The 13,503-nt window shown below is 39.3% G+C and overlaps 1 protein-coding gene across 1 annotated transcript in view; it reads left to right on the plus strand.

Moving 5' to 3' along the window:
- Positions 1–12,794, plus strand: part of CLSTN2 (calsyntenin 2) — a gene marked incomplete at both ends in the record, with an annotated part of 358,167 nt that extends 345,373 nt beyond the window's left edge. Inside the window, 7 exon segments of the mRNA XM_084267537.1 lie at positions 3,399–3,547; positions 4,979–5,202; positions 7,819–7,989; positions 8,600–8,745; positions 10,112–10,235; positions 11,766–11,950; positions 12,582–12,794. Coding sequence (XP_084123663.1) covers positions 3,399–3,547; positions 4,979–5,202; positions 7,819–7,989; positions 8,600–8,745; positions 10,112–10,235; positions 11,766–11,950; positions 12,582–12,794 — 1,212 coding nt within the window.
- Positions 12,795–13,503: the final 709 nt, after the last annotated feature.

Below are 13,503 nucleotides of genomic sequence, written 5' to 3' on the forward strand. Positions count from 1 at the left end.
ACTGATAATGCAACACGTTTTCTAAGATTGGAGAACAGAAGACAAAGGGACAGCCTGTTTCAGTTGACATAGTGGCCAGATTGCTTTGCATTCATTATGGCAAATTCAGTTCTTTTAGGTACATATGTAGGATCTTGACTATAACTTTTATAATGCTTGCATGAGCTGCATTGTCAGATTCCCTTTATTGGTACCGTTGTTAGATGACAGGTGTTCTTCTGTCACGTGTGTGAAGACACAGTTTAAGCTGTTTCCTAGCATACAAATGCTGAAGCCATCTTCCAAAGGAGCTGAGCTCCAAATTCAAACTGGGAAGATGCTTTGGCTGCAGATGATGCATCCCAGGAAACTGCACAGGTGTTTTCTCACTGTGGTGGTTTTCAGTGGGGCGGAGGTTGCTGCTGTATTTCTTGATCTAGAGCATGTAGTGGAAGTGCCATATATTACATTTTATTAGCTAAACTTTTTTATTGTACAAGACAGGAGATGGACCTGAAATACGCTCAAATGTTGTGTAGGTGATATTACAATGGAGTAGTCTAACTGATATGGTTCTGAAAACAGGGGTAAAAATGAACATTGAAATAACGAGGAGGTTATAGAGGAAATCTGCTCGCTCCAGCATTTACATATGAGCAAGACACCCTACTGTTGATGGATTTTTTTTAGTTCATCAGAGCAAGGACATCATTAAGAATTTCACAATATTGGCTCACCAGGAAAAATGCTACCCTTATGAGTGAAAGCTATTTTTAAAAGACAGTGCATAAAAAGAACAGGTAGGGGATTCCAGAACACAGGTGTGTATCCCCACCAGAAAATTATTTGCTGGGATTTTGCATGAATTAAAGCAGTGCACACTCGGTCCATGGTGATTAAAAGCATAATAATTCCTTCCCTGTTGCCACACCCTGAAATCTGACAATACATGAGTGGTCTATTGTCTCATGGGCTTGGAAAAATCCCTGTTATACTGCTCACAGCTGCTCCAGCATGGATGGATTGGCATTCCTTAATGTACCAGCAGTGCAGTGGGAAAAATGAAGATGAGGGATTGTTTTCCTCCTTTTTTTCTTTCACCAAACTTCAAAACATTTTCATTTAAAGAAATACAGATGAGGCACAGTGTGTTTTTAAAGTGACTGCTTTCATTTTTACTTCCTCAGTCAGCTCAACAGTCAGTGCAGCAGCAGGAGGCATAAATGAAAGGAACAGTCAGAGAGAGATTGTGGTAGGATTTCTTATTGGGGCTGACAGAAAGAAGCACAGATGAAAGTGGAACAGTTGGCACCTGACCTCAAACAGAAGGTTTTCTGATGTCAAAAATAAACATACCTGATCTCAGACAAGCCTGTGTGACAGTTGCACAGATGAGAAGTTCTTTGTGGCTATTTACATGGCATTTAGCAGATTCAGTGTTGGCAAACTGATGTTGGAAGGTGTTTCTGCTGGGACACTTTGGACTCATGAAGTTTCACCCTTCAGCCACCTAAGAAAGAGCAAAGCATCTGTATTACAATTTCTGGCACAGAAGTGTAGGACTTTTTCTTTTTTTGTCCACAGCCTAATTTTCAAATACCTGTAACAGCTCTCAGAAACACTGTCTAAACTGTCACTTTTTTTAGCCTTTTTTAATGAGAAAGACAAAAATAGCTCATACTAGGGCCTTCTCCACTCCCTTTGGCAGCATTCCAGCTCTTCTGGCAGCTGAGCTATTAAGTTAACTAGCTAGCTAGAGTCCCTGTTTGCAAATTTTATTCCCTACTACTGCTAGCTTACAGAAACAGAAAAATAAAAGTACATGCAGGTTCCTATTCATTTTATTCCTCCTCTTTCTTTGTTAAAAAACACCCTTCCAGTTGTTATGACCTTCCTGCAGGAGCTTAAAACCCAGTCCTCCATGTTCTGTTCAACAGGGAACCCCGTGCTTTATTCTGTTCTTCACAGTTTGTTCACCTTTGCTTTTTTACCTTTCTCATTGTAAAAAAGCAGAGACAACTTTTGTCTGTATATAAAAGAACATGTTCATATAATCAATGTCCAGCTTTGGAAGGGATTTCATGTGAGCAGAGGGTGTGCTGCTTTGTGGTTTGTGCTGACAACCATAGGGTACAAACTCAAGGCTGTTAATCTGGTCTTCCTGTGCAATACAGATGGTTTGCTGAACCAATTAGCAGGCAAAATAAATGGAATCAGGATGAATTATGATGAAGATAAAGTCACTCATTTACTTTGCAGATATAGTAGCATTTTTTATTGCTCAGCAGACTGTATGTTCATTGCAATGGACTAGAGACAGATCAGGGCTACAAGAACAGCCATTGACTTTGCAAGGTTTGTTGGCTCAAATGAGCATCTGTCTTTGTGTGAGTGGCAGCTCCATGTTAAGTCGTGATACCCTTATTGATCACGAGACAGAGACAAGAGAACCCCCTTTATTGTGTCTGATGATGATGAAGATGTGAGGTGTAAATGTTATAATTGTTTAGTTCATTGTTGTTGAAGCACATCTCAGAAAGATAGCCCAGGGTAAGACCAAGCAGGAAAAATATGCTTCTGCATGCTACTCTGGTTTAACCTAAAAGAAACTACACAGTAATAATAATGATGGCAGTAAATTAAGGTTTTTGAAGTCTACAGCTGAAGAATCATCTTGGTGGCCTTCTCTGGATTTGCTCCAATAGCTTGTGTCTTTTCTGTACTGGGCACACCCAGTATTTTACTGGGCGCAGTACTGCAGGTGGGGTCTCATCAGAGCAGGGTATAAGGCGAGAACCATCTCCCTCTGCCTGCTGGTCACACTGCTTTTGATGCAGCCCAGGATATGCATGGCTTTCCAAGCTTCAAGTGTACATTGTTGGGTTATGTTGAGCTGCTTGTCCACTGACACCCTCAAGCCCTTCTCCTCAGGCCATTCTCTGCCCTGCCTGTATTTGTGCTTGGGATTGTGCCGGTCCATGTGCAGGACCTTGCTGTTGGCCTTGCTGAACTTCATGCAGTTCACATGGGCCCACCTCTTGATCCTGCCAAGGTCCCACTGAATGGCACCCACTCTTTCCAGTCTGTCAACTGCACCACACAGTTTGGTGCTGTTGGCAAACTTGCTAAGGGTGCTCTTGATCCCACTGTCTGTGGCACTGACAAGTTAAATAGTGATGGTCCCAATACTGACCCCTGAGGAACAGCAGTTATTAAGATATCAAATAGGTGACTGATATGAGTACATATTTTAGGGAACAACATGTGGATTCAACCAACAATAGCTACTAAGAATATTTTTTTCTTAAAGCACTAAGATTTTTAAACTTACATCTGTGCAACATTCCTTTAAAAAAAGTCTGATTTTGTACTCTTTACCTGATATAAATAAAACCACTAATTATATGCGTTTCCCCTAGCATCACTTCAACCCTTCCCAGTCAGTCCTTGTCATGGAAGGAGATGACATTGAGAATATAAATCAAGCTCTCCGAAAGGTCTCATACATCAACTCCAGACAGTTTCCTACTGCAGGCGTACGACGTCTCAAAATCTCATCTAAAGTCCAGTAAGTTATACTGTTATACTTCATCTGAACTGATTAGATTAGGAATATTTTTAATTAATTACTTTTTTTTTCTGACATGGAAAAAGAATAATTTTGGCTAAATTATATCACTAAAGCATACTGTTATGTTACAGAGCATAAAGAATGAATTTCATTAACTTTTATGCTGATTTACTTTGTGTTTTGATATTGAGCTTTTAAAAACTTTTCTTGTTAATGTAATTTACTTGCATCCTGTTAATGGTTTGGTGCGTACAGTCTGGACTGAACAGTACTTGTTTTTATTGCATTCTTATTTTACTGTTCATTTTTAAAAGTTATAGTTTCTTCTGGGATTACTAGAGCAATGACTTTTTAAAGCAGGCATATTACATCTAACAGACTATATAGCTGCAGGAATGGTGTTTGTAGCTATGCTTGAAATAGTCTTTGTCTGTATCCCTACATGGCTGTCATCACTGAAGTACTGGTGTTGGGTGGTAAACAGAAATTCATGTCCTTTCATTTTCAAGCAACAATAGTGACAGAATCTGCACAATAATGTTTACGGTTCCACATAATCAAAGTGCTGCCTGCCACTCCTGAGCTTCCCTGGGGTATGTCTGTGCTACACCAAGTTGTGTGGTGCAGTGAAAGCAGATTGTTGGAGTGAAAATAAACATCAGCTCTACAGACCCTTATCTACTGCAAGTATGGTTCATACTAAGTAGTAGTTTAGTCTAGTGCTGTGGGCTGACCACACTGGAGTACAACATCTGAGGGTAGTTTCCCTGGAAGCAGTCCAGTTCTCTCACACCCTAGAGCTTGCCCAAGCCTTGTGCCAAGATGCAGGAAGGTAGCGTTGGTCAGGAGATTCACTTCCAAAGCACAATGCTGATTCAGATGACAAGGCTCAAATAGGCCCCCCTTCTGTCCCCATAAATACTGAGGAGTCCCAGAATAAGTTTGGGATGGATCCAATTTAAATGGATCATTAGATCTTTTTATTCACACATGACAAGACAACCATGTTATGTTCATTAGAGATCACTTTGAGAACCTATTGTTAGGTTTCCTACAATCAGATTAATTTTTTTTAACCACCCACTGCTTATGTTGATGTTTAACTGACATTTAATTATTCGCATAGGGACCTTAGTAAAGACTGAGCTTGTGGTGAATCTCTTTGTTAAGATGTCCTTACGTGATTTCAGTAGTTTGGATGTGGGAGGGGATGAGAGGAAGAGCTGCTGCTGTCACGGCTGGCCTGTGTACGTGGTGGTACAGATTCATGTCCTTGTGTGTGGCAGCATCAAAGTAAAGTATGAAACAGACTGATCTGAGACAATACAAAAGGATGGGAACCATCAGGTTGGTTTTGGGCAGTGCAAGTGCCACACACCTCTGATGTGCAATGTGTTACATGCAGTTAATGAATAATGTATTTTTCAGATGTTTTGGTGAAGATGTCTGCATTAGTATCCCAGATATAGATGCGTATGTAATGGTGTTTCAGGCCAATGAGCCCAAGATTACAATAAGTGGGATGGACCACTTTGCTGGACCAGCTGCAGAGTTTGAAAGTGAAAGAGGTGTCATTTTGTTACCTGACATCAGGATTGTGAGCACGGTCTCTAAAATGGAGCATCCAGTGGACTTAAAAGAACATGATGGAGGTTTGTGGATTTCTTTTAAATATAATTACTTCCTATGTAACATGACCCCTCGCTTTCTTTTCAGGGACAGTGCAAGCAAGTAAGGCAAAGGAAATCCCTTCACCCAGGTTAATTTGGCAATGTTAGGCAGCAGCAATGCCGTGCTGAAGACATTCAGTTAAACATACTGAAAAATGTGTTAAATAAGGATAGGTTAATATGTGCTTCAAAAAAGCAGCTTTTCCATTTACTGTCTTGCCTGCTTCAGAATAATTCCTCTATATATTCCACTGAATAATATGTTTCCATTATAATTTCTTAGATTGTAACATAAATTTGTTAATTGTACTAGTAAAGTGGAAAGCAGTAGCTGACTAATTGTTGGAATTTTAGTCTCTTCTTATGTTTCCAACTCTGCTGACTTGTGGTTGGTACTTAAGAAAGTAATCTTTTGACTCAGTTTCCAACCTTTATAATGTAAATATAATTTGTCATTTACCAATTATATTAGTTTATTGCTGAGAAATGTATTGTTATTCAATACTAGATTAATGTTCAAAAATATAAATTAAGGTTTTCAATAATTGTCTATAAAGGACTCTTCCTTTTGAATGTTTGTGGTGTACAAGGTAAATGGAATGCTTAGTAATCTGAGGAATCATTCTAAACATTATTTGTTGGACTAGAATAAGCAATAACTAAATGTACATCTCTTGAAAAGATAAAATTACTGATGGTGTACAAGTGTAGGGGTATGGAGTCCCTGAAGCCGTGCTCTGTAAAATGCTGCTTATTGCTTGCCTGAAAGTGCAGTTGTCCTCTGAATGCTGGAGAATGTAACATATCATAATGTCAACTGCATACAAGTACAGTATGTTAAAAAAATTTAACTCTTACATAGAAAAGTGTGATAGTTATACGTCATTTAAGACACAATGCGTGTATGATGCTCCATGTCCCTACATGTTATGACATCATCAAAACTACCCAGCGATTTAAGAACTACTGCCCTCCAGTTTAGTGCCTAAATTTCATCTATCCCAGTTTGTACCAATACAATTATTGACATGAGTACTGTCATAGCACCTTGTAACCTAAAAAGTGTGAATCTTTATCTTGAAAAGGAGGAACATAGCAGCATTTCTCAACTACTGTTTTAAGTAAGTCCTTGAAAGTTGGGCACCTCCTAATGTGCCATCTCTTGTTTATTTCCTCTAAGAGTGGTTAATATGGGTAGATGATAATTGGCTTTGGGAATAATTGTGTTTTGCAAAAGATTATTGAATTCTTAGTCTCAATTTCTACAGTATAAGCTTGAGTCAGTATTTCTCTCAGCCCAGATATTATCTGGCAAAGACCACCATAAATCTTGACCTATGTCTACAAGCAGCTATTTTTCCACTTATTTGGCATTTAACTTGATTATCATGACTGTAGCAGGGATGCACATGGCAAGTCTGAGGAGGCTGATAGAGTCACAATGTGTTCCCCAGTCCAGTTAGGTCTGTCCAGTTAGAACGTGTTCCCCAGGATCAGTTAGGTCTGTCTCTCATCAACAGCTGACCAGGGAGTTGGCACAGGCTGTAAGGCTTCATTTACCTGCAGAGCGCCCCTGGAATGCTAACGTGTTGCTGCTTGTGTTACCTTGGTAGAGAAATCAGTGGGATGCAGCAATAGCTAAAATTGCTGCCCCTACCTCTCCTGATGCCCACTGACAGCAAAGCTGACCAGTTCAGGCTTTTCCCTTGCTCTGCAGCCCAGCTCTTGCCTTGTCTCTCACAGCTTCCCACAAAAGAGTAATATTCAGACTTGCCTATCCTGCAAATTGGAGTTGGTTCTGCATTTTTGGTGAGTTAGCGCTGTACATAGAGTTCAAATATCTAAATTGACTGTACCAGGAGTTAGTTGGGAATCTAGAGCATAAGCCTTTTCTGCCCATTCCCACCTTCCCCATACACCCTGTAAAATGAAATTTGCAAAATTAGTTCCACGACTGCAGTCTCTGTGTCTATGGTACCCTCCAGGAGCTGGTTAAGCAGGCCTGCCAGACACTCTGTGCTAAGTTGACCAGAGAATTACACTATTGGATCGATATGCTACTCTTTTCCCAGCAACAAAATTCTTTTTTTAATCATATGTGAGGTCACAACTCAATTTCTCCAACTCACACAATGGAGGATCTTGCTGTTTAGAATAATACCATGTTCTTGGATAACTGGCACCATGTCATAACGCAAATTCTTTATGGGCCACAGCATAACTGAGAGACTTATCTAAACATAAATGTGTTTTTCCAGTTTGGTTTTCTTTGAAAAAAGAGTGAATGTGTGATACAAACCTTGTACAATACAGTATTGAAACCCAGAATTGTTTACATTAATTTATTTCCAGGATCAACTTTCAGTTTTCTATTTCCAGTAATATTCTTGAATGCCTTTTACTACAGAGCAATATATTTTCTGCCTATCTATTTGTAGGCTTTCATCATCACAGCACCTGGACAGGCAAGACACTTCTCTTTTGCTTCAAGCATACTGTATTTAATATCGAGGTGGGGGGGAAGATGACTGAGCTGTTCTGTGATTATTTATCTTAGGTTTTTTCTCTTTTTTCATGGTATATGCCATGTGTTCACAGCCAATAAGCCAGTGGTTTTAGAGGAAATGCTTCACAACTTGGATTTCTGTGATATTTTGGTCATTGGCACAGAACTAGAGCCTGAGCAAGAGTGTTTAGAACTAGATCATGTGGAGCTTCAAGGAAAACATCTAGATGCCACAAATTCTACAGCAGGATATTCAATCTATGGTACGTGCCTGGACTTATTTCCCTTACTCTGTCTCACCATTACATTACTGGAATTAAAGAACTAATTTGAAAGAAATTAGAGAGCAATCTGTGCTGTACTACCCTTTCCAGTAGAGACTGGAATATTCTGTGTATCAAAAATCATAGTTAGTTCTTGATCTCTGGGTGTGCTGTGCTTATCCTTTGGACTACAGCAAAGCTTTGATTTCAGCATCCCTCCAAATAAGGGAAATAGCAATACTGCTTTCTTTAAATATGGGGGTTTTTGTGGACCATCACAGTGGAACATGGGAATGAGGGGATTCCTCGGTGCTCCTGCACAGTGTTGGTAACTTCTTGGCCTTTCTTCTATTATTGTTAAAAAATTTATTGCAAATATTTGCATTTCTGTGGTTCTGTCTGGTTTGGGCCTACACTGTTTTCCAAAAACTATTCTCACAGAACATAGCATCAGCCAGAGGCTTCATTTGAGAGTATTTGGTGCACTGCCATTTTCTGATCATTCTGCCATTTTTGTATTTTCTATGAGCATTTGAATTCTCCTGTACCACACTGAGCATTTGTTCAATAGCATCTCCTTGAGATTATTACTCCTCTACCACCATTTCAGGCGTGGACAGCATGCACAACTATGAGCAGGTTCTTCGGCAGATTCGGTATCGTAACTGGGACGCTTCTGCCACCTTTGAGAGGAAGTTCAGAGTCAAGTGCTCAGAGCTAAATGGACGTTACACCAGCAATGAGTTTAACTTGGAGGTAAGCAAACTTAGTCATGTTTTCTTCTGCAACATCAATTTTTCTTTAAAATATGTGAACTGGTGGACATATTCTGGTAACTATAGTCAAACAGAGGAAAAATTCTAATGCTATGTGAATAGAAAGTTGACTTTTCCTGTAGGCATTCTTCACTGGGGGTCTGCTACTCTGCTGCAGGAGTAAGATGACCCTTCTCTTGAACTCAACTAACACAATTACCCCTGTTCAAAGAGAATGAAGACTAAAGTCATCATCACTGCTTTTCCATGATGTAAGGTCTTCCTATGGGTCTTTTTTAAGATTTCTACACTTGCTAAAATGTAAAACATTAGAGCCTTACTATTTTCCTTAGATGAGTTGAGGGGTGGTTTAGCTTCACCTGACATAATTTTCTTTCCTTCAGCATTCACCTTTTCAGTTTTTCCAATCCCTAGCTCCTTACAGTAAGTTTTAGAATTTGTTCTTCATCAGATGGAGATCATTCCTGGTAATGTGTATGATTTCAGATTTCTTTGAGAAGGAAGGTTAGTACACAGGTAACAAAAGCATCGGATGGATTACTTCTCTCATATTCTCTGGATCCACCACCCAGACATCTTCAGTCATGGCAGCAGGAATATTTAGATGGCTCTCTTGATATTTGTGTGCTGGTACTAAATCCAGTGCTTCGCAATGGCTGGGGACCAAGAATTACTGCAGATGCACCTCAGCAGAATATCTGGCCGTATTCTGAAGAACCAGCTTAGCCAATCTAGAACACAGGTACCAAGTAACTTCAGGAAAGGGGCAGGAACTTTCTAGAAAGAGGCTCAAAACTCAATAAATGGTTCCAAAGGTTTTTACATGGGGGGTTTTTTGCATTGAAAATTATTTTCACCTTAGCATTCTGCAGCTCTGAAAATGACTTCAGGGGTTTTGTTTGTAATCAGCTAACAGTACGACAGAGAGCTGGTCCTGTCTTCCAAGAAAGTCCCTCCGAAAGAAGGGACACAGGAAAAGCAGAAACTTCTTTTAATTGTATCTTATTTAATTTTTGGTTTCACTGACAATGAGTTTGCTATATTCTCTGTCAATATTCAGAGCAACAAATGCCCCACTAATTTTCAGGAGATACCTAAAAGCTGATTAGTATAGAGGGGAAAGACAGGCTAATCAAAAAATCTGTTTCTGTGACACTGCGTAGTCTACAGTTAGAAATGTTAGAATGCATTTTTAATGCTAGAAATGAGAAATATAACAACCTGTGTATTTTTCACTGACATAAAAGTTAATTTGCTCCTTATCTGATGATGATGTAATTTATGGAGGCAGCAGGCTTGGAATATAGAACATTTTTAGTACCTGATCTCTTATTTTTCCTCGTCAGATTAATATTCTACACAGCTCCAACTCCAACTTCATGGACCATGCAAATCATATGATAGCACAACCACAATTTCTCCAATCTGTCCATCACCCAGAAGGAACCATAAGTGCTGTTCACAACTCAGGTATGTGACAACTTGACAGAGACTCCTTATGATGATTGTGGTATGTTGGTATTTCTGTTGTGATACAGCCTGGTGAACAAATAAATCCCTGAAGTCCATAGCTACAACTTGTGAAACTTTACAGAGCTGGTTTCACCAATATCAAAGAAGGTACTTTTTAAGTAGAAACTGCTACCATTTTTTAGAGTTCAGTAAAGGTTATGTACTCTATCCACAGTTAAGAAAATGTCTTGTTTCTAGTATTGAATGGTATGAAGGATAATATTTATTCCTAGAATGTCTTTGTACATCTATAGCATATTAATTTCTTCCCACCCCTTTCTAAGCAAAAGGAAGAAATGTTTACATTATTTTTTAAAATATGTAATTGCCACAGTGCAATGCTGCCCAGGCCTCAGTCTGGAGCTCTCTGGAGAGAAGATAGGCCTACCAAGCCATGAGTGGTGGGCACAAGTATGATTAAACACAACACCCAAATTGAATGTTCGGTTTATTTGGGTTAAAATACATACTCAAGTCTGAAGCCTTTTCAATACAGTTAAACCCTAGACAGAAATATCTGTTTAAATCCTAGATTCTGAAATCCTTTTAGCTGACTGATAAGTATGTAAAAAGGTAAATCTGGTGTAAAGTGTAGGCTGTTACAAGTGGTTATATACAGTTACGCTTCAAAAATTACTGCATTTTTCTCTACACTTGTACGTTACTAAAATTAAATTGAATTTTTACAAAATGAACTATTGCAAACTAGGTGGTCTTTAGTATTGTTCTGATTTCAGAGTTTTATTCTTACAGGTAGGGCAAGGCAATAAAATTGGGTACAGAACTTCTGTAGCTCCTGGAACCGCAGTACCTAGGTAGCAAAGGTACATAGAAAGTGACAGCACTTCCCCACTAACCTAATTCCAGAGATGAGAACATGAGAGGTTCAGAGAATTTCTTCTGTGGACTAGGTGTAGACAGAGGCTTCTCAGAGTGCAACAGAACAGTGAGGAAAAATATCTCCTATCCTCAGGAGTCTACCAACCAGGAAGTTTGTAACACAGGCAAATAGAGTGGCAATGTGTTATTTTATTTCATGGAGACTGAGATTGAAATCACAGTACATGTGTTTGAAACCCTGGAAAATATAAGCCTTGAGATATAATTTTTCTCACAAGTGAGGTTAACGCCTCAGCTCTAATCAGGTGACAGCATGCAGATAAGATAACTGAATGTTATTGCAGAACCATTTGTTCTGAAACGGATTCTGAACTGACTTCTGTAATAAAGTGGCTTAAAGAACAATTGGTAGGCATGCTCACTTGGAAGTTATGATTAATAATGCTCATTTTTAAGGTATGTCTGTAAAGGCCATTTGTGTATGCTCTGCCTTGTCAACACTTTCTATAGGCCAAGACAGATGGCTGTGCTGATTCTCAGTCTAAAGGAAGAGGTGCTGAGATGAAAAAATAGATGATGGATTTAGTGTTTTGTAGGCAGTTTGTTCCACAGATAGAGGCCCATTCCCGTTTCCACCTTTTTTCCCAGTTGTTCCAAGTGTGGCTACTGTGGTTATCATCATCTGTGTGAGCATACTCATTTTCATCATAACCTTGGGGGTCTATCGAATTCGGTCAGCTCATCAGCACAGCTCTGCGGACAACGAAGGAAGTAAAGAAAATGAAATGGATTGGGATGATTCTGCTTTGACTATTACCGTCAACCCCATGGAGGTACGTCTGAGGCATAGTGTTATAGCTTGACACTGTCAGGAGCTACTGTCTGGGCTGGTAGCTTACTCAGCAGTGAGTTTTAAGCTCACTCTCAGGGTACCCTTGTTTAGGCTTGGTAGAAGTGTTGTATTTACTTACAATCCAGACCCCATATCAGCTTTGACCTCTGCACAGCACAATAATATATATCATAGAGCACTTAATGTTTGTTGTCATATACAATTGCTAAATAGGATAGTGAAGAATTCATAGGTACACCACCCCTTCTTCTCCATCCATATTTGCACTCTAGGTGCCTGAGATGATTTGATTTTAACTTTATAACATAAACATTAATGCACTAAAAGGGGAGAAATAATCAGCAGTTTAAAGACATTGACATCAAAGGGTTAAATTTTGGCAGCTTGACTACCAAAACTCTTGCTTATTGACATTCCATTCTTGTTACAGTATTTTTTTAATATTTGCTACTGAATTGTTTCATATTTGATGCCCAGTAGTCACATAACGATGGCGCGCAGGTTTCCCCAGCGTGTTAGCATTTTGAAATGTGGAATGCTCACAGCCACTGGCTAGCAAGAAGGTTCTTTTCTTCTACCATCTCTCTTTCATTTCTTTAAATGTACTGTAGAAATATGAAAAGCCTCAGCAGAGAGAAGAGGAGAGTGAGGAGGAGGAAGAAGACATAGAAGATGAAGATGACGACACAACCAGTGCTGAATCAGATGAAAGTGAAGAGGAGGAGGAGGAGGAGGAAGAGGAAGTGATTGTCCAAAAGGGAAACAAACAGAATGCCACCAGGCAAGAGCAGTTGGAGTGGGATGATTCAACACTCCCATACTAACAGCCCTCCAGCCACATTACTCTTTTGTAACAACCAATACGATGTTTTTTCAGAGTCTATGAAATCATTGACAGGATTTGAACTTCTGCTTGCATATAACTGTTTTGCCTAAAATGATCTTCTTGTAGTATTGATAATGATAGAACTGACCCTTTTCTTACCGAGCCTAGAGAAAACATGGTACAAGCATACTGGTATCACCAGTAATAAAGTAACCTAGAACTTAATCTGTTAGCAAGCATAGTTCTCAATTTCCTGTTTCTATTCTGCAGATACGTGACACAAGTCCTGTCACTCAATCCATAGAGGTTTTTGCCTTTGCTATTTCTTTCATACAGGAGAGATTTTAGCTTGTTATGAAGAATTATTTGTGTGGGTCCAAATAACAGTTACCCTTTGACTTCACACTCTTACAGGTATAAAATATAAGCCACCTTCAAATTGGGGCAGAGTTTTAGTGCTACAGATGACAGAGACTGAATTCCATTTGTCCTCTTGTCCGGGTCTCTTGGATGTTAACTGTCTTCACAAGGGAATATTTAGGACTTGACATGGGGTGCATGTGTGCCTGTGTATAAGTGGACAGTGTAGTTTTTTTTTTCAGGCATGCGGTCAGAACCCTCAAGACAACCTGTCCATAGAAACTTCAGAGTTTAAAAAAAAATAAATCTTTCCATGTCCACAGATTGAGTAGTATGATCTTATGCAA

The sequence above is a fragment of the Gallinula chloropus genome (genome assembly GCF_964237585.1).
Source record: "Gallinula chloropus genome assembly, chromosome: 8".
Taxonomy (NCBI): Eukaryota; Metazoa; Chordata; class Aves; order Gruiformes; family Rallidae; genus Gallinula; species Gallinula chloropus.